This window comes from Zychaea mexicana (assembly GCF_025766255.1).
Source record: "Zychaea mexicana strain RSA 1403 chromosome Unknown BDB00scaffold_68, whole genome shotgun sequence".
In the NCBI taxonomy this organism is placed as follows: domain Eukaryota; kingdom Fungi; phylum Mucoromycota; class Mucoromycetes; order Mucorales; family Lichtheimiaceae; genus Zychaea; species Zychaea mexicana.
This window is the reverse complement of record NW_026516731.1, coordinates 46,858-68,450: the sequence shown is the minus strand read 5'-3', so window position 1 is coordinate 68,450 and position 21,593 is coordinate 46,858. Positions and strand designations below refer to the sequence as shown.

General features: G+C 42.0%; 5 protein-coding genes across 5 annotated transcripts; 2 read left to right on the top strand and 3 right to left on the bottom strand.

The window, feature by feature from the left end:
• Positions 1–3,865: 3,865 nt before the first annotated feature.
• BDB00DRAFT_747687 (TLD-domain-containing protein) lies at positions 3,866–4,546 on the top strand (the record flags this gene model as incomplete). Its single annotated transcript, XM_053118568.1, has 4 exons — positions 3,866–3,989; positions 4,038–4,118; positions 4,184–4,333; positions 4,401–4,546. Coding segments are annotated over 4 exons (501 nt in total), but the record flags the coding sequence as incomplete, so codon positions are not given.
• A 3,836-nt stretch (positions 4,547–8,382) lies between these two features.
• Positions 8,383–13,888, top strand: BDB00DRAFT_931035 (Metalloenzyme, LuxS/M16 peptidase-like protein). Its single transcript, XM_053129027.1, has 24 exons — positions 8,383–8,452; positions 8,510–8,741; positions 8,831–8,869; positions 8,989–9,025; positions 9,135–9,171; positions 9,233–9,311; positions 9,409–9,544; positions 9,727–9,748; positions 9,830–9,959; positions 10,043–10,311; positions 10,410–10,518; positions 10,611–10,792; positions 10,865–10,922; positions 11,003–11,117; positions 11,193–11,474; positions 11,578–11,648; positions 11,734–12,049; positions 12,142–12,205; positions 12,291–12,453; positions 12,532–12,626; positions 12,714–12,794; positions 12,888–13,181; positions 13,266–13,430; positions 13,505–13,888. Exons 1-24 carry the CDS (start codon positions 8,450–8,452, stop codon positions 13,682–13,684), a joined length of 3,159 nt encoding a protein of 1,052 aa, XP_052976896.1. The 5' UTR covers positions 8,383–8,449; the 3' UTR covers positions 13,685–13,888.
• BDB00DRAFT_836650 (dynein light chain Tctex-type 1) lies at positions 13,889–14,929 on the bottom strand. Its single transcript, XM_053124502.1, has 5 exons — positions 14,769–14,929; positions 14,596–14,658; positions 14,332–14,455; positions 14,176–14,253; positions 13,889–14,097 (listed from the first exon to the last, which is right to left on the bottom strand). The coding sequence occupies exons 1-5, from the start codon at positions 14,814–14,816 to the stop codon at positions 14,027–14,029; spliced, it is 384 nt and encodes a 127-aa protein (XP_052976895.1). The 5' UTR covers positions 14,817–14,929; the 3' UTR covers positions 13,889–14,026.
• A 125-nt stretch (positions 14,930–15,054) lies between these two features.
• BDB00DRAFT_790146 (uncharacterized protein) lies at positions 15,055–17,111 on the bottom strand (the record flags this gene model as incomplete). Its single annotated transcript, XM_053120930.1, has 2 exons — positions 15,055–16,045; positions 17,095–17,111. The coding sequence occupies 2 exons, from the start codon at positions 17,109–17,111 to the stop codon at positions 15,055–15,057; spliced, it is 1,008 nt and encodes a 335-aa protein (XP_052976894.1).
• A 3,809-nt stretch (positions 17,112–20,920) lies between these two features.
• BDB00DRAFT_534313 (uncharacterized protein) lies at positions 20,921–21,566 on the bottom strand. Its single transcript, XM_053117762.1, has one exon. The coding sequence runs from the start codon at positions 21,443–21,445 to the stop codon at positions 21,098–21,100; it is 348 nt and encodes a 115-aa protein (XP_052976893.1). The 5' UTR covers positions 21,446–21,566; the 3' UTR covers positions 20,921–21,097.
• Between the last annotated feature and the right edge of the window lie 27 nt (positions 21,567–21,593).

The following is a 21,593-nucleotide window of genomic DNA, read 5'->3' as shown; positions in this document are numbered from 1 at the left end:
CTATACTGACAAAACATTTCCCGAGAGAAGCAAACAAATCAAGCCATCGGCGGCTGTGGAAGCGGACAAACATATTCGGCTACGTTGTCGAATTTTTAGCGCACGAAGCGACGCCCGCTACATAATCCGTGTTTCACCTTAATCGTCAAAGGTGACGAGCAAAGGGAGGCCAAGTAGCTACATAATTATGTACTGCTGTATATGATGTTGCTACATATGGTCAACGCTGGACTCACTGTTGCATTGACTTGGATAAACAGTAAGCTAATTACTAATGTGCAATACATAGTATCATAATGCAGATCAATGCCGCCTTCAGTAGTTGATTTGACGATATTGGGGCAAGTTGGTGCGGTAGGGAGTTTTACGTTATTCAAGAGAAAGCTTCGAATTGTGTATTATTTCATGTTTGCTGCTCGACTTAGGTTTAATATCGGACTCATACCACATAACATCATGGTGGGAGAAAAACAGGGCACCTATACTAGACGACAGCATACATATCTGAGTCAAATGGATTTGCGTATACTCCACATACGTATGCCGTTCATGAAACCACACATCGATCTTTTCAAATACAAGGATCTTTTGCCTAGCATCATTAGAATAATTCAATTCGACAAGATGGTACATACTATCAGATTATCTTTTATATTATCAACAACACTAATACACACCCAGCCACCATGTACTACTAGTTTCTAACCAATTGGCTAAGTTGTCGCAGATCAGACCAGGAACTAGCCCATAACACAGTTTCTCCCAACAAGTCGGAAGATCGAGCAATAAATGTTCCCATCGTGGTCATCTTGTCTGCTCCCCGCAAAAAGAACGCAAGAATCTACTTCATTATACCCAGCACCCAAAAAGAAGAAGATCTTTACGCGTCCAAACCCTAAAAGGACAATTGTTCAGGAAAAAGAAACAGTCATGTTTCCATCTGTCCTCAAAAACAACCCAAAAAAGAGAGGACGATAAGATGAATCCATGCTTCTTTTTCCTCCCCTCAGGATCCCAAAAAAAAAGTAAATGATGCCCCTCAACACAAAGAAAAACCTAGTGTCTTCTTTTGTTTACTCCAGTATAACCCAAAACAGGAGTTACTCAAGAAATAAAGGACCCTAGCAATCCCAAAAGTCCCTACGTACCCCAAAAAAAAACAAGACAGAGTAGATGAAAGAAAGTTCCATCTTAGCCCCTCCTGTACATGGTATGACACTCAGAGGAATACACATTCCAAAGGTGAACACAATTATGGGCCCAAAGTAAACGCACGTTTCCCTCGGACGCGATAATTATCAAAGAACGAAACAATGATGACAGGCGAGCCCCGCCAGATGAGACGGTAGTGCACTCCGGAGGACTGCCCGCTCTTGTATTCGTAACAAAATTCTCGTTCGCGGCGACGTATGTCACAACAAACAAGGAAAACCCCTAGGAGAGACCTGGCATGCCTCAAAAAGTAGAACCCCATGAAAGAGCGTTCACTGTAGGAAAGGACTGGCCTTGCTCCGTTAGGGTACTGTGGAAAGTACGAGCCGAACAGGGTGGTCCCATTGTACGTCGTCAGCACATTCCGTAATATGAATCTTTGGCTTGTTTTCGTTTTCACAAGGAAGTTTTGCCTGGCTCCCAGTCATGTTGTCTCCGGCACTTGCATCAAATATCTTGTATGCGTGCGGCTTCCCGATAGTGTATGCGCACACTCTTTCCACGAACGTGGTGGTGTTGAGTCAACTATGGGGATTTCTGTTGTGTTGGGGGTGAACGACGTGTGTTGCCATTTAGACCCCCGCGCTAGCTGACGCTAGAGTTGTATCTGAGATGCCTCTTTGCTTTGGTCGATGGGATACGAAGCGTTCACGTTGCTCCATCCTGATGATCCTGCTTGGAGATCTCGTTTGATACTGCTGCCTTCGAACGAAGTGCTGCATATATATGTGTCAAATGCTGGTTGCTGTCTTTGCACCATGCTCTTTGCAGTAGAGTCGTATGGAAAGGACCTCGGTACTGTACATAGGATTTGGCGCTTTTTGGCCTATTGCCTGCATCGATGCCGCTGTGCATTTTCTGCTGTGCTGGCTCAAATATCGAAATGCGATGGCTGATTCTTTGTTGCTTTTATACCTCGTACACGCATGGTCGAGTGTTTATAGGCTTTCGACGGGGGCTCTGTAGGCCTTAGCTGATCGCTAACCGACGATGTATATGGTTTGTTTGTTTTCTTGCTTTGTTTAAAGAGCAGTGCTCTGTGAAGGATATGTGTTTGAGGAAGGGAGAGAATTAGGGATGGGGAGGGCCCGGTTGCTGACGTTTGCTGTTGCGGTTGCTGCTTGCTGAGGTGTTGTTGATGGATGGCTGTTTAGGAAAAAAATCTTAACCAACTCGCCTTATAAAACAAATGTCTCAACGGCCGTGACGGTGGAATTCCATCGACCCAATGGGTGCTCACAACGTGGCACATATCAGAGCTGAGTTTTGATGCTGCTGGATCTAGATTATGCAAGTCAGTTTCATCTCTGCAAGCGGTATCTAACTTGAGGGTGCTTCTATCTGCTGACATGTATCATTTCGCTAACACCCGAAAAGTGTAGCACAGAACCGCCAAGAACGTCGGCATTAAACCAACTGCTCACTAGTGAACTGACAACCCCGTAGTCTTGTGCTACCCACACACACACACACACACACACACTCTCTCTCTCTCTCTCTCCTTCTCTCTTTATTAGCGGATATGGGCAATCAATCGAGCCGAGAACAGCAAAAGGACACGGAATCACTTTTATCGTCGTGGTCACTGAAAAAGCAAACACAACTCAAAGAACAATATACCCAATTGCTACGCACCAGTAGCGAGAAAGAAGGACAAGCTGACGACGCTGATGCTGCATTGACAAAAAGCATTCCTACAGATAGGCTTGTGCAAGCCATTGTCGATCGTGACACGCCAATTCAACCCGAGCTTGCCACAGCATTAAGCTTATACATTGCTCAGTTAAGCAACACCAGCAAACGTGCGTCGTCTTCGAGCACGGTTTACTTCCAAGGATTCCTCAATGCTGCACGTAACGTGAATCACAATGCGGACGCGCCCACAATTGCGTTATACACAGTTTATACCTTTGCATACCAAAAGTACCAGTGCACCTTGGAAACATTTGTATTATGGCTCGTCAAAACGGCTATCCCCCTTTGGTTTGAAGGAAGCGGTATTGCCAAACCGACTGATTCACTATGGCATCAGCAACAGTATAGCGACAACACCATTGAAGCTAGTCCACCGCAACGGTTGATGGAATATCTCGTTTATCGTGAACAAAAACGTAAAGATCGACGAAAAAAACGAGAGCAAGAAGAAATGGCATTGTGGGCGGATGATACTGCTGATGCAAATCATAAAGAAAAGGCACAACAACAAACGAATACATGGCACTATCAAGCAACGCAAACGACGCGCGCAGTAGACGAATCAGCATTTGCATCATGGATTACCAATACCCCTATCGTTTTGACACTATTCCAAATCACAGCTTCAGTCGTCTTTTTTGGTAAAGCACCAGCATCAGACGACAATGACGACAAGGATGCACGACACCAGGACCGTATTGTAGGTCGATTATCGCCTGTTATCCAGAAACCATCAGGAAACATGTTTGGAAAGGGCGAGTTTTCCAAACTATTGACACCTTACGATTACTTTATGCTGACACGGTCGTTACCTGCTAATGCTCGTTCATGGTCAAGCTATGAGCAAAGTCAACGCCGAGTGTCGACTGATTTGGAGCACCATTTGATCTTTTCATCGAGACGCGATGGTACCAGCTGGCAAGTGTTAGTGAATCGAATTGTTAATCAAGGCGCGACATTGCTTGTCATCAAGACCAAGGATGGGTCCGTGTTTGGCGCTTATGCGGATGAGGAATGGAAACCTGTTACGGATTGGTATGGCAGCTCGTCCAACTTTTTGTTCCGTATCCAGTATCCTACTAGTGGTGGTGGTGGCAACGATGATGTGCTGCGTGAGCAAAATCAATTAGCTATGGATACGTGGGATGGTGGCAGAGGATCGAATTCGAACTTTCAATATCTGTGCTGGGGAAAACAGAGCCTTCCAAACGGTATGCAATAGCACCTCGATGATTGTGAAAGAAAACGATGCTGATCTTTTGTCTATCATTACCAGCCCTTGTCATGGGTGGGCAGTTCGACTATGCAGGTTTATGGCTTGATTCAGATTTCTTACACGGCCATTCTAAGGCTGGCCCTGTATGCACCACCTACCAAAGCCCACAGCTGTCACTCGATCAAAACTTCACCGTGGATGAAATTGAAGGTATCTATAACTGTTTTTTATATTCTATTAGTTTTTACTTAAATTAAGTTACATTATAATGCTACAGTATTCCTGGTTCGACCACTTCTGAGGAATGATGATGATGACATGATGCAGGAAGGAGGAGGAGTACTGAGCCGAGCAGAGGACATGGAATTCATGGAAATGGCTGGTAAAAAGCTTTACTCGCGAGACTTGCAGGAACCTGAACGCCTTGATGATGATGACGAAGAAGACGATAATCCAAAATAGTACATATAAAAGATAGGATGGGTGGATTTATAACCACTTTTACTGTAGTTGTGTATATGTCTAGTTACATACCAGATGGTGGTCATTTTTTGGAGTGTACCGAAAGTCTTGTCAATTCTTCCAAAGATTTGCTTTTTAAAGATTACAAGCTCAAAACAAAGATGTTAACAACAAAGAAAAGGCACCTTGGTCTGTTAAATTATGCTATGCCTAAATATTAATACCTTGAACGGCATATGCAAGCAAGAAAGAAAGAAGCGAATGCCGAAGCTCCAAAGAAGATATACGATCGATAACCGGGGGGGGGGTGGTGCTCAACATAAGCGGTGTCATCAAGCCAATGACAAGGTTACACATCCAATGCGATGAGCTCACCATACCGCTTGCTGGCGCAGTGCGATTAAAGAGCCACGGGTGAGCAATTTCTGCATTGTTTTAGAGAGGTCTATTCAATACCTTGTAAAATAACAATCAACAAAAATATGTTCAAGCAGAAGCATGCTCAGGTCAATATATGATGTTTAGATTTGATGCCGGGATAATCTTTTCAATTTTGTATAGCTCTTCTAATCGCTCGCACACTGTCGTGCTTAATGCACCGAGTTCCAAAATTGCTACCATGATTCCGTTTTGACTTGGTGTCGTACGAAACCATTCGCTAAAAGTCCCTGTAATCTGTTTTCAAGTTTAAAATGAAGTCAGCTATACAACCGTTATCATGATTATCTCCTCTTATTGGCTGTTTGTTGTATGAGATGATTCTGTACCCGCACTTCTTGTGCTCTCGATATGACACCTTGATCATATCCATAGAGCACATCATTTATAGGTGCAAATAACGCAGTACCAAAAGCCGCGCTATTTTGAAGGACTCCTTTGATGTCTGATGACCGTTAGAATTATCATCGGAGGGACTCATTACTGGCTTTGTTGTTTTGAGCGCATCTTCTTTTATTTCATATATTGCGGCTGGACCCTCCTCCTTTAACTTTTCATTGTAGATGATAGCAACGACATCGAGGGTTATTAATTACTGCGTACTGCTCTTGTTTGCTGTTATGGTATGAATAGTGAGGAACAGGTACCATAACTGATGTTGTATTTGCGCTTAAGGTTCAACGAGTGACCATAGAAAAATAAAAACAGCGGATTAGACGTTGTATGCATCATGCACACATTTACTTTCAGATATACGTATGCAAGACAGTGTACTATAGCCTATCAGCTCTTCGATAAACGTCAAGGAGTTAAGCAGCTTCACCAATGCATATGTAAAACACTTAACCAACGTTATTGATGTCGATCTTCAAGTATCGTTGGGGTTCCACTGTAACAGTCAATTTGGCAATAAAATGAGTGCTTAAAATAAGTGATGTTATGTAGGCTTGTATATACCAATGGAATAGCAGTATCATATTGAAAACATCTCGCAGTCGCACCCACTCCCAGTTGCAAATGTATGCAGCACTTAATTTGAAAAGATCTTCACTGCATGTGTTGTACTGGTCTTGACAGGCGCCACTTTAATGCTCAGGCTTCAATGAATGTGTTGTGATGCTTTTACAAGTACCAGAACTCTCACAATAGTTATCGCTAAGCGTATAATCAAGAAGATATGGAAACGCTTGAAAGAATAAAAATTAAAGTATGTGCCGAAACATGTTTATATGACAATCGCTATCTCATATAAATTCATCAGCGTAATCGTATGCTTCCTCCCACCTGTTTGCTGCTGGCACTGTATAACTGTCTGAAATAACTACTGTATAAGGCCGTAAATATCGTACGATACCGGGACGATGAGGCAGTCATTGACGCACGTGTTCTGGTGACTAGTTGATGATGGCTACTTGGAGATACTTTACGTTTGCTTTGTTTTAATCGCATTTTTCGGTATCTACGCTGCTTGGACAATTATTCTACACTTCTCTACTGGTGCACTGCATCTGTGGTATCATAAGAAATGGTCATTCATGTTTTACCTAATATAGCATCATTTACAATGCAGCAATCCTTTTTTTCATGAGCACCTTCCAGATGTAATCCTTCTGCTCTTCAACCACTGGTAGAAGATCGCGTGATAGTCGACTTCAACAAAGTATTGGATTATAATCCGTAGTCTAATTCGCTGCCTGTTGTGATGCTGTGTGGATTACAAGATGATAGCTTGGACTACATTTGTTATGGTGCCCGCCACCTAGAAACGTAAACTTTTTTCACTTATACAACCCACTTTTTTGATTTCATAGAACGATAGAGAGAGGCTCAAAGAATAATTCTATGAAAAGCTTTTACTTACATACGAGCAAAAAAAAATGAGAAATAAAGTGTCGAAGTTGGGGTCGATTTGAAGATTTAGCAGAGGATTTTGTCAGAATGTCAACCCTACTATACACTCTAGTATATGACATTAAATCGGCGATTTCCATATTAAGAAGGTAGTGTAACATTAGTGGTAAGCACTGGTGCAATATATACCTCAGCCTTCCAATTCCAATCAACATTGACTGTAATGGTGCCATGTAAATTATAAGTAGGATGACAGTTTGATTGTTCCTTTTTTTTTCCAAAACATTCCATACAATGGGGAGACTCAACAAGTACCAGAAGCATCTTAAAATTGTGCAAGAGTCAAAGAACACAATCAAGTAATTTTCTTGTGCATTCAAAGAGAACTGTCAGTTTCTAAGAATCATGTGAGATGCATCATATGAGAGCAGTTTGTTTATTTTCATCATCTGAGAAGCGAATTTTCAATGGATAAATATCGCTTAACTAAAAATGGAAATTTATAATGGCGGAACTTTAAATTTTTGAAATGTCCACTTGTTGTTTCTAGGTGGCGGGCACCATATACCATCGTTAATTAACAATACACCGGAGGAAAGACAACGAAAAGAACGTTGTTGTCTTCTCAACATCTACATTGAATGCTAGGTGGTAGTGAAGATAAGACCTAGCGAACTCCTAGAAAAATATCATATATATATGATACTATAGTATTATGATACAGTACAAACTGTATTCGACAGTTTGCCGAGGCTGTGATCCCGGGATCGGATCGGACCCCTGAAAGGGCAAATCTGATCCGACAGACGGGTCATGGATGGTACCACAATATACGCTTTACGCCATGTGTACTCGTAGCTGTTTTTTTTATTTGGGGCTTTGTGCCCCAAATTTAAATTTATTTAAAAAGCAGAGGGTAGCGGGAGTAAAAAGGGATATCTATGTAGTAGGTGGTCTAGGTGGTTATTTGCGGTCTGAGAGTGCCAAGGTTCGTCCTCGAGGACGGTGCGCCAATGCGTTGCCCAAATAATTTGGATCAAAAGTCCAACCAGTCCCACGTTACTCGTAACTGTTTATTATCAGATAATGACGAAAGGACTAAAAGAGGAACCCAACTTAATTCAGGTATCATGTATTCCGGGTGAACACACGTTTCAATGAAATTCTATACAATAGCCGCTCGCTAAGCCGATCACCTCGGTCATGACCCAAAAGTGATCGGCTTAGCGATTGATCGGCTTATCGAATTCGATGCCCATGTCTCAGATATATGAGGAGATGAAATACTGTTTATATAAGCCGATATGTCACAAAGATATGATCGATGATCGGCTTACCGAGCAAGCTCGATATTCACTGCTTACCGGGTCGGTAATTTTGAAAAGTAATCGGCTTAGCGAGAATATCGGCTTAAAAGTGATCAGCTTAGCGAGCGGCTACTGTACTACAATGTCTTCCTGCTTATGCGGAAATATCTAGGAGTCATACGACGCCCACCACCATTTCCCATCTCGTGCAACTTTAGGTGGAAGTAAGGATACAGGATCCGTTCTCCTATAGATGCTCTCATGATATATGGTAAACAGAAGCATATATCAAACCAGGTCCGTAAGCTAATGCTGTCATCCCCGCCAGATTTCTTTTGCGTTTCGGAAGCATAGCAGAACCACGCTGCTTTGTGACGGTTTAAATCCCACCACCAAAAAAGAAACCCGTTCTCTTTCGCGTTTTTGCTTTTTAAAAAAACGTGGAATGAGTGAGAGCAATTACGAAAAAATCTGCGAGGTTCCTACCGATTATGGAATCACGTTTACAAAGTACAAGAGCAACAAGACTGGTCTGACGGTTGCGCTCGCGGACATTGAAGGTAAAGAGGACATACATCCTTCTGATCGACCGACTAGTTCTGGGCTTCGTTTATACGGGATCGTTAATAATATTGATAAAACTACATAGCACCTCTTGTTAATGGTTATTTTGCCTTGGCAACGGAAAGTAAGTGATACTTTTTAGCTGACTAATATTGAACGATCTGTTGCGTTGAGAAAGAAGTGAACTAGAAAGCTAAGCGATGGCGGTTAAATAATAAAAATTATGCATGTGTATACGTATAGGCTTTGATGATTTTGGATGCCCACATACACTGGAACAGTAAGTGCAGAGTTGAAGTGAGATCTCATATTGGGCTGAGAGAGAAGTGATGGATCTTCAAAGAAAAAAGCGTATATAGTTACTCTCATTAACGATAAATCATCTTCAGTCTTGTATTCTTGGGCAGTGAGCAATTCCCCTACAAGGTATGATTTAAACGAAGTGCAATTTGAGATGGATATACTTATTGACAGCGGTGTCTCATAGGGTGTATTGGATACACTAGCAAATCGAGCAATTGCACAGGGCACGAATGCATGGACGGACGTGGATCACACATGCTACAGTAAATGTCTTGTTCTTGTGATAGATGGAGCAAATAACTAATTGGGAACGCTGTGGAGCTAACCTTTTGAGTTCAATTGCTATGTAATTTATAATAGCCATCACCACGGCCGGTAGCGAAGGATTCTTGAAGCTTCTTCCTACTTATGTCGATCACATTTTGTATCCGACTTTGACGGATAGTGGATATCATACTGAGGTTCATCACATCAATGGCAAAGGAGAAGACGCAGGTAAAGGAATTTATAATTGTTGAATCTGTATATCCGTCGGGTGCTATGCGGGCAAGTCTGTGATATTAATCACTTGTTTCTTCTTCTTATTATTATACTAGGGGTAAGGAATGGATTTTCTCATAATACTTGCAAAAGAAGTATATTGGGTTTGCTAATCTTGATTTTTCTGAAACAACCCTAGGTTGTATATAGTGAAATGCAGGTACGTAATTATAGCTGGCTAGGAGGATGTTATTATAGACGAACCGGATAATAATCTGGTTTATATGATAAAAAAATAAAGGGCTGCCAAAACTTGGGCGAGGATCGCATACATCTTCGCATGCGAAGAATCATGTTTCCTGAAGGTTGCGGCTATAGATCAGAGACGGGTGGATTGATGGAACGGTTACGTGAACTTTCAGTGGAAAAAAGTAAGTAAGAGGAAGAAAGAAATTAAAGCGGTTTCAATACATTTATACTCACGCTATGATTAATAACACAATTGAAATAAAAGTTCGTGAATATCACAGAAATTATTATCGCCCGGACAACTTGTGCCTCATTATCACTGGCACGGTCGACCATGCAAAAGTTTTAAAGGCACTCGAAGCAGTAGAGGCAAATATCATCAGCAAAGGTCCTTTACCTGCAATGCAACGGCCATGGATCGAAACGGGCAATTTTCCCAGCTTAGAAAAGGATATCGTGGAAACGGTCTTGTTTCCTGAAGAGGATGAGTCTATGGGTACTGTTCTGGTCGCATGGAACGGTCCCATGTGTCATGTAAGGAGCGTTCCGTTTCTCAGTGTTTTGAATATTAGCGTTTGGGTGACAACGATGATGATTATAATAACTGATTTCAAAATCTATATGCCATGCAGGACTATCTCCAACAAAAAGCCCTTGAGGTGCTCAATGTTTATTTGACCGAATCACCCGTCTCAGTTTTGCAAAAGGAGTTTGTAGAAATTGAGGATCCACTTTGCACAGGTACACACGCTACTAGATCACTACATTCCGCCTTTAATGGTGTGGCAATAATACTGTATTAAAAAACCTTTGGTGCAAACTTTATATAACAGATGTCGAATTCCATGCAACCGATCATTTGAAGACAACTATTATGCTGACTGTTTCCAGTGTACCGATCGAAGAAATGGAAGGTTTCCCGAACCATCTGTTTGCCACGCTCCAACGTCTTGTAGAACAAAATGAAATTGATATGAGTCGAATGAAGAATATTATTGAGAAAGAAATGCTCAAAGTAAGTTGGACGTCGCATGATTGTCGATTAAAGTTTGGATAGATACTTATCAAAATTATTATGCATATAAAGTTGTTAGACGATATAGAAAGGGATGCGCACGATACAGCAGCTGCCATTTGTATTTCGGGTAAAAACAAACTTGTGCATGCACCTAGTTGCTGTTTGTTGAGAAAATATACTGAATAGCTCTTTTGCTCAAAATTACAGATTTCCTTTATGGTGAGCCTGACGGTCGTGATTTGAAGGAATCTGTTAAAGATCAAGAGTTCTTGAACGTATTAGCCGGTTTTCAAGTGTCTGATTGGCTCGATGTACTGAAAAAGTAAGGAAATAGTAGTCTGTATCTTTGTACAATTCAATCCTTAATGTTAACCAAATGCAAATGATATGTGTTTAGATGGTACCTTGATTCGCCTCACGTGACTATCCTCGGTAAACCATCTGCCCAATTCGCAGATCAACTAGCTGAAGAAGAGAAAAAACGCATTCAAAAGCAAAGAACGGATCTCGGTGAGACAAAGCTGGAAGAATTACAAAACAAGTTGGAAGAAGCCATGACCAAAAATGATGTCGAGTTGCCCCACGATATCCTCGAAAACTTTACCATTCCTCCAGTGTCGTCAATCAACTTTATCAACGTTTTGACGGCTAGAAATGATGACGGCTGCACCGTTAAAATGTAAGGGCATAAATCTCGTTTAAACGGGCTATTATCCACCCAAAGTGGGAGTATGTAAAGCTAACATTTAGATATGCCTAACCCATTATTTATGACGCACTAGAAACAACGAGATTCAAGATTATGTCAACAAGGATGCTAGTACCAAAATACCACTATTTATCCAGTTTGATCGTATGTGAAATTAGATATGTGACTAGAAGCAGGGAAAACGAGTCGTTTGTCCTAAAAAAACATTTGTTGTTTTATTATTTAATAGATGTCCAATCTCGCTTCGTCAAAGTGTCGGCCCATATAAGCACTGCATCAGTTCCATCGCATCTTTTGCCTTATACACGACTTTTGCTCAAGGCTATCTTCTCGCTCCCTGTTGAACGAGACGGCGAAATCATCTCTTATGAAGATGTCGTTACCGGACTCAGTGAAGATACGGTTGAATATGACGCCGGTTTGGGCACTAGCAGTGGGTTCCGGGAATTGCTTGTGTTTACTGTAAAGACAGAGGAGACAAAATATCAAAAGGGCATTCAATGGTTGCAGGATATTCTTTGGAATACCCAATTTACTGCTGAACGGTAAAGTATATTTTTTAATGTTGAATCTTGAAATGCTTCTCGTACACATATTCTAACGATTATTATCACAATTAAAAAAAAACATAAATCAGCTTAAAGATTGTGGCATTCCAGATTCTGAACGACATTCCTCAAGCCAAGCGAGATGGACACAGCGTATGAATATCAATACTTTCCACACTATTGAACCATCAATAAGCTTTTCTGACACTATAAGGTAAATCATCTACATTTTTCATAGATGGCCAGTGCAGCAATGCGCGCACTTCAATTCGATGCTAGCAAGTCTGCGAACGCTGCACGCAACGTGTTGTTCCAAAGCAATTTCTTGCAAGACGTCGTGCAAAAGTTGGATAATGATCCAAGCTCGGTGATCAACGATCTGAGCATCTATCGTGAAGCATGTATGTGATATCTCAACAAGATGAATTGGTTGTATTATGGCCTACTTATCATCTTGCATCCCATTATTACGTATACAGTGTGCCATCCAGATAATATCCGGATCCATGTTACTGGCAATATCTTGAAGCTCAATGCTCCTCGAACCTCCTTCGCTCCTATCTGTTCACGCATGGTAATATACCTACATACGTGTTTGTTATACACGGGTTTTTTAGTGTGTAATAGTTCGAAAAATTGATGCAGCAATCCCTGTATATAGCAACATCCACAGCAAGCATTGGTTCCCGTTACGTTGGCACAAAATTTGCTTAGCCCTGCTGGTCAAGAACCTGGTCAGATTGTGAGTTGTCCAGAAACAACGGTTAAAACTATATAGCTGCTTTTTACGAGTATTAACCTCCCCTTTTCGGCATCTCTCTTTACTTTTTCACAGGGCGCTGTTGTCAGCTTGCCATCAATTGAAAACTCCTTCTCTTTACAAACAGTGAAAGGACCCAGTAACTTTGAAGATCCAGATATTCCGGCTTTGTTGGTGATGGCAGAACTGCTGGATACCATGGAAGGCATTTTCTGGAAGTTTATTCGTGGTCAAGGTCTTGCTTATTCGTGTTTCTTGAGTACTGATGTTGAGGCTGCGCTTATCAGCTTTACGATCTACAAGTCGCCCGATGTTTCCAAGGCTTTTGCTCAGGCCAAGCTTGTGATTGATCAGTTGGCAAACAATGAGGTAATGTTGATGTTGCTATGTGTCACCAAAACATTTAAAAATACATACAAACAAGAAAAGCTAAATTCTAGATGTAATACGTAGATGGAGATTGAGCCATCTTCAGTAGATGGCGCAAAGAGCGCTGTGATTTACAGTCTAGTTGCTCGAGAAAATACCATGGATCGTGCTGCATTGCAATCTTTTGTGAACCAAGTATTAAAACAAGTGCCAGCTAGTTATAACCGTAACCTACTTTCAGCTATCCAGGTAAAGTTACCGCTGCTCAATAAGTAGCAAAAAAAAACAAACAGCAAAACATCTAATTTGTTACTATTCTCCAGGCAACGACAATGGAGGACTTGCAGCATGTGTTGAAGAAATATTTTGTCAACATGTTCACGCCAGGCAAATGTAATATCGTGGCTGTCAGTTCCCCAAGCAAATCTGAGGAGATCAGAGATGGTTTTGGCTTGCTTGGTTTCAAGCTTGAGAGCATGAATTTAAACGATTTTTCCATTTGAAAGAAACATAACAGCCATCCCTCTCTCCCTCCCTCTTTTTCTCTTGCTCCAATCACACACATTTACTGCATAAAAAGTAAACAAATCCTCTCCCCTTACAACAACAACAACACCACCATCAATACAAGAAAAATAGAGATCTGATTGTAGTCCCTGTCCCACTCCATTATGCGCGCGCAATTGTGTGCATGGTTAGCTTTCAGTGGTTGATGAATTAGTGTATTTATAAATAAAATAGGAACGGATGAGATGAGAAAACAGGATATAATTTTCGTATTGGTGTGGATGAAGGGACCAAACAGACACACACGAATATAATCGGATAATACTTGGTGATTGCGTTTATACGCTCAATCCAAAAGCGTTGATCACTGCATATAATGATTTCGTTTCGTACCGGTAGCTCGCACTCCCTGTTAATATATGCATTTACCTATTAGAATAGCAAACTATCAAAAGAGATGTGGAAAAAAAAACTTTCGTAAACTTGCCATCATTAGCATTGTCCCAATATGCTGAACTTCCGGCATAGAAACCGGCACGTGTCCGTTGCATTATAACACAAGTAACTATCAAATAATTTGCATTAGAAATTAATATAGAAAGCCTCCCCTTTGTTGTATTTTCTGTATATATCTCAAGCGTACCGACGTATTTGGAGTTTTTCTGTTTCTCTTTGAGTCTCTTCAAGCACGTGTCAATGATGGTTTTGTTCCACTGTGAGACTTTGCCGTGTACGTACTCTGAATCCTGAATGGTAGATTCTGCTACCTAATTATTGTTTTTTAAAAAAAGGAAGGTGAAGGGCGGGTGAGTGGGAATCAATCAGTCAGTGCTAAAGTCGTCATCGTCGTCGTCGGCCGCCAGTAAAGTTTAGCAGTACAATGCAAACTGAGAAGACGAATCGATACCTCTTTAATCATTGCAGTTACTTCGTCCACATTGAACTTGTTCGACTTTGACTCCTGTTGTGCCTTTTTTTTTTAAAAAAAAAACCACCATAAACATTTAGCCTTTCAAAGCATTTCCTCCCTTCTTTCAACCAGCATAATTTTTAGAATGTGGTTTGGAAGTATCAACCTACTTCGCCAGGGATTTGTGCGTTTTCTTTGCCTGCATCGACAGTCATCATTTGCTAAAGGGAAGGAGGGGGTGTTTTAAAAGGGAGGATAAGGAACGGTGCTTAGGAACGGGTCTGTAGTGCGGAGTTACTATTGCATGCGCTTATGTCTATCACAGCACGTCAATGTATTTTATATATTTCCCCTCATTCTCATTCTCAATAATAAAAGCCAGTGTAATTATCATTACTCTTATGATATCTTCAGGCAAACCAATATATCTTTTTTTATTCCTCTTATCAAGTATCGTTATTGCATAACAGGGTTAACAGGGCAGAGCTTAACCCGAACTGTTTCTTCCGTTTCCACGTTGATTTTTCCTTCCTGTTCGTCATCCAATATGGCCAAATTGTCAACTTGTGTTTCCAGAGCAATCAACAAATACGCAACCATATTGAAAACGCCAAGCCATTTGTTTCGTTCTTCGTGACGAGTTGGGATTGTTGCTGTCAAAGCTTGCCTGTGGACGAATTTTCCTTGGTCATTCATCTGCATCTCAGATAATGCAATTGTCGCTCTGATCGTTTGAATACCGTATACCCTCGTTTGTGAAAACGTTTGGAAACTTGAGTTCAAATGGGTATTAGCAATCCCCTTGAGCATGTTGAGCATGTTATGAACCTGCTTGACGCTATCATCAATCGTCTTCGGTAATTTTTCCTTGTGTTGTCCCGAGGAGCCTTCCATAACTAATCGCTCCATGCCGGTCCAATCGTATCCAAGACCATCGGCAAACCATGGTGTTCCTGTTTGACAATATTCCGGATCTACGTCTGCCAGTGCGTGGTGCCTCACTTCACACTCGCACCAGTCAAACGCGAGCAAGCCGGTCTGATTGGCAAATGTCTGAAATACCGGAACAATTCGACGCACCCACCATGTTCTTTCGTAATCTTTTCCCATATGCGTCATTGCAGCTGAAGTTGTTCCCAATGTTGTCTCGGTACAGTTGTCCACAAAGCTGGTCAGCGAAAAACAAATCATTTTCCACAGCTTGTGTTCTTGATTGCTCAATTCTGCAGGGGGCGTTTGTTGCCACAGCCATTTTGGTAAAGCTTGCGACTCTTGATCCAATGCGCTCAAAAGAAACCGATGCGCATATTGAAACTTTTTGAGATTCTCCAATGGAGATTCCGGTAAACTTTCACGTTGAATGTCTACAACTGGTTTAAGTTCGTTGACGATGTGTTCTGGAATCTTGGGAGTGTTGGGTGCAACGGTCGATGAAAACGGTCGTTTTCTAGAAGAGTCGGTGTTGTTTGCTGCTGATGAATCCGCTACTGAATTTGATCCATCATTTGCCTGTGCTGCCGATGATTCCGGAGGCAAGTGGTTTGTGTCTATATGTTGAAGATAGTCACCATTTTCACCAAAATGGTCGAGACAGGACGGACATGCAAAGCGCTGCTTCACGTTTTCATGCGTTGAAAGCCCCGTGAATGTGACGAAAGTGTATTCTCTTGTATCGAAACGTCTTTTTCCGCGAGGTATTGCTGGTAAATGCAGTTGGTGCACTTGAAGTAAATGGCGACGTAAGTTTTGTGCAGCTTTTACTCTTATAGAGCAAACATGACAGCAGTGTATCAAACGATCGGGACGAATGAGTGTCCAGACGGAGCGCAAGTACGTTTGGCACTCCTACTCAATGCTTGTGATATACCTGCCGCCAGAAAAACAAGTGGATTCACCTCGCACGCAAGTACTTGTGCTTGCCATAAGTGCGCTCGCCAATTTCCCGTTTTCCCTGGCACATCAGACATCGACTACTCGGGAATCAATTTGGACGAATGGGAATTGCGGACACGCGAAGGCAATCGAGAGAACGCCCAGCAATGGCGACAAGCCGAGACACTTGCTGCTCGCCGACAGATCGAACGTGACACCGGAACACGATGGTCTGAATTGCACCGCCTTGATTACTTCGATCCCGTTCGCTGCACGATCATCGATCCAATGCACAAACTGTTTCTTGGCACGGCAAAACGTATGACCAAGATGTGGATCGAAAACGGCGACCTTACCAGGCAGGACCTTTGTGAAATGCAGGTTTTGGCAGACAGCATCGTGCTCCCTCCTGACTACGTTTCCTTGAAGCGGAAGATCGGAGCTGGCTTCTCTTTTATGACCGCTGATGATTGGAAATCGTGGTGTATCGTATACTCGCCCTTCGTCTTGCAAAACCATCTGCCCCGCCATCTTCTCGCTCACTGGCTGAGCTTCGTAAACGCCTGTCGATTGCTGGTCAAGCCTTCCGTCACCATGAACGAGATAGAAGGAGCCAATCATTACTTCGACTGGTGCGCCATCAAGGACCTAAACCCGGAACAATGCACATGGCAGCAACGCCTTGCGTGTTTAGCGGATTTATGCACGCAGGGTCTCAGCATCAACACGTTGCGTAGCGTCCGTACTGCTATTTCAGCTTGCACACCGGACATTCAAGGCACCGCATTCAGTGAGCTTAGGGAGGTCCGAGAATTCATGAAAGGTGCTTCCAACCTCCATCCTCCTGCTCCTCGCGATCGCACGGCACGATGGGATATCTCGTTGCTGGTGGCTCATCTAGCAAGCATGGCACCTCTCGATCAACTTTCACTCAAGGATTGCGGTCGCAAAGTTCATGCCTTATTATGCATCGTGACCGGTTGGCGACCAGGATCTGACATGTCAAAAATTCTCAGCTCAGTCCTAATTCGACCTTCTTCGAATCCGGCCTGGCCAGCTGAAATGCAACTGACAGCAGTTGACGTCAAAGAGGGTGGCAACAAGATTTCACCTTTCATTCCATGCCTCACTGAAGACCAAGCTATCTGCCCCGTTTGGTGGACATATCAGTATTTACAACGCACACAACCGCTTCGCCACAACACCACACGTCTGTTCGTTGCCGCCACAGCACCGCATCAAGCTCTATCGCCGGATCGCCTCCGCAATTGGCTCCAGGTTACAATGCGCGAAGCGGGTATCGATCCACAGTTTACAGCACACAGCATTCGAGCGGAATCAGCAACCACAGCTTTAGAAGCGGGCGCCTCTATCGAAGAAGTGCTTGCCGCCGGTAATTGGAGCAGCCGTACGACTTTCGAACGCCATTATTATCTGATGCATCGCGATGCCATGACTTCCAACAGCCGAGCACGGACATTTACTTACTTGCACCTCAACAACCGCACCAGGCGCCGGACCGGTCAAGGAACATAATCACCGCCAAACATATACAAACTATCACCGAAACGAGCTCTACGAGCACGAAGGACAGTGTAAGATTGCCGAGCGAAGCGAAGGCTATCGTCCCACTGTCCGAGGGCGAGGAGAGTGAGTTGAGGTGTCCCCCCCCTTCATTCATTTCTTTTAGTTAGTTTCCTTGTATTCATTCCTTTTGACATCGACATTTTCCAACTGTACACCCCCCTTCCATATTATCTTTTGCACGTCTCTTGCCACTTTTCAAACGGCTAAAGAGAGACAAATTCTTTTATTCATCATTATATATATATACAAAATAAAGTTTGTGAGCGCTCTTCGAGCGGCCGTTACACCTCAACTCACTCTCCTCGCCCTCGGACAGTGGGACGATAGCCTTCGCTTCGCTCGGCAATCTTACATTATTACTGTTTTACCATTCTGAAAGATCCAAATTTATATATTACTTTTATAATTAAAACTAAAACATTCATCAAAGATATTATTTTTGTTTTTTTCTGTTTATATATCAAAAGTTGGGCTAATTATAGCTTTTTATTCTATAAATAAATGTTGTGTGATATATGTTCAAACCACATTTTAAAGGTAAATCATCTCTAATGAATCTGCTACTGAATTTAATCCATCATTTGCCTGTGCTGATGATGATTCTGGAGGCAAGTAATTTGTCTCTATATATTGAAGATAGTCACAATCTTCACCAAAATGGTCAAGATAGGATAGACATACAAAGCACTGCTTCACGTTTTTATGAGTTGAAAGCCCCATGAATTTGACGAAAATGTATTTTCTTGTATCTAAACGTCTTTTTCTGCGAGGTATTGTTGGTATATGCAGTTGGTGCACTTGAAGTAAATGGCGACGTAAATTTTGTGCAGCTTTTACTCTTATAGAGCAAACATGACAGCAGTGTATCAATTCAACGAGTAGCCGTTTTGATGGCTCTGTGTGGGACGAGGAGGCCGAAAGCGAAGTTGCCATGGCAATTGTTTAAACTGATTTTGTTGCATTTTTTCAGGGAAAGAAAAAAGCAGATAATATAGGTGCGGCTGTGTTGGCCAATCCGAAATTACTTTAAATAGAAAGTCCACTGTAAAAGCTGCATGACGCGAATTTCTCTCTACTGTTCGTTTTGACATGGTCATAGTCTTCCCTTTATCTTTAATCCTCTAATCATCTCACGCTGACTTGCATACTCATTCAATGGCACGACCTCGAGGCCATAAAAAATCTCCAAAATCATAAAGCGAGAAGACAAAACTAGAAAGAAAACGTGGATTCTCGTCAGTTCCTATTGTTCTTCAGCAGACAAGGAGAACAGCATAGCGATATTTCATCTAGCAGCACTGCGCCGATCTCTCAATGCCACAGACAAGAAAGCAGCAAGCTCTTTACCGCTAGCCGTGTCTAATACAGATAGCTATGAAGCTCAAGCTGCTTCAGCGGAGTATACCAGTACGATGACGAGCGATTATATCCATCCAGTAATTTCTTTGACAGAAGTGGCTTTAGCATCGGCGGCTACTGATAATATAGACGAAATCGTGGATGAAATGGAAGTCTGAAGACGGTAGTGATGGCGAAGGCAGTGAAGATGAAGTTAAAAATAGCGATCGAAATGGTATGCAGAATGGTAAGAAACAAATATAATATTGTGCGGACGGTAACAGGACTTGACTAAAAATGCTAACAAAGTAGCTTTTGCTCGATACATGCATCATTTCATTAATAGCATATAGTGTAGCAATATCGAGAAGTCACGAAATGATGTACTAGACAAATAATTCGAACAGCTGCATGCTCGGATTGTAGCTCAAAAGTGCCCTGAAAAATACAAAAGGGAACTTTCTGGGTGCTGCCGCCTGATCCGTTCTTTGCTCTTATCATAGCCATTTATTCTACAAGTAAAACGTTGAACGTATTGCTACGTTACCATCCATCTTGTTCCTTCTCAAACTTACAGCATGCTTAATAATACTGACAATACCAGTTACATGAAAAATTCATCGTCAAATCAGTGGGCACAAACTGTTTACTCCACCGAATCAAAATATTTTCAAGACTCATTATCGGAAACAGTGGCTATCGAAAACGTTTTCATCAAACAAGAAACAAGAACAATCACCACTACTCGGCTTCGGAAAAAGAAAATATTATGTGCGGTTGCCAAGGAGTTGCTCAAAAAGCGAATCCGAGCCAATACTTAACATGGATCTTTTGAATCAAGATCTTCGGTTGGAAATATTAGTTATCTGAAGGAATATTGGATATGTATCATATGTTTAGTTTAAATGTGTGTTTTATTTATGGAAGGATGGATTGACCAGCGCCATAAGGCATACGGTCGCTTCCTTGCGGCACGGAATTGTCGATGCTTGAATGGTAATTTTACAGAGAGGGGTAGCAAGACAATAAGAAACTAGTGGGAAAATGAATAAATAAATGGCAGAGGAATGATTGAGGTAATCGCAGAATGAGCGGGAGAGAGCGAGATGATATAAGCTAGAAGCAAGGAGAGAATTGGATTACGATAGTAGACGTATGTATCAGTAGTGGTGATCATGTAAAGGTGTCCACCTTCCTTATTGGCCATTGTCGTAGCAGCAGCAGGATGTTTCAATCTACATCCTCATGTCTCTCCGTTGCATCACCGGGGCGTATATACATTATTGAACTGAAACGAATAACTCATCGCTGGAAAGAAGGACACATGAAAATCACGACAGAACAATGAAAGATTTATGCATCTGTATGACGCTTTGAAAGCTTCTGCGATGTGTTTTGACATTAATCATCCAAAACGATATCCAAGCATATCCAAGCAAAACTCGTGATGAGTGCTATACGACTACCGGCATAACATTCAAGTCCTATTGTAGATGATAGAGTGAAAGAATTACATCTGTATGACGCTTTGAAAGCTTCCGCGATGTGTCTTGACATTAATCATTCAAAACGATAACCAGGCAAAACTCATGATGATTGATATACGACTACCGGCATAGCATTCAAGTCATATGGTGGGTGATAGAGTAAGTGTTATTGTGACAAATAGCTACAAGAACACAACAATGATGTAATCACGGACCTACGAGTCTGTTGAGGAGGCTGTGCTTAGCAGGTTACGGCTTCGGAATGTTTGCTTATTATTTTTAACTCGGGCTGCGTACACGTCTGAACCAAGGAAACAGGTGGGTATGACTGCTACTACTACACGATACAGCCCAAGAGAACATAGAGCGAATAAGAAGTCGTATTGAAAGCGTACATACACAAAAGAAGGCAGTAGTGAAGAGGCTATGGAAGGAAAGCGTTTAATCAGCAGGAGAAAGGGCAATGCATGGGTTTGCTGCTGTTTGGAGAATGGTGATTGTGTGTATGTGTGAGAGAATACAGACCCAAAAAAGAGAGCGGACAGGAGATGGAACGTTTTCATCAATCAAAGCTGTGACATGCACTTCAGTGCCTCTGTCACATTATAAAAATCAATCAAAGCTGTGCGTCTTCCCTCAATCTTCTCATCTCTCTTTCCTTCATCTTCCACTTTCAACCCTTGTTTTACTCTACTACTACCTCTTGATCTC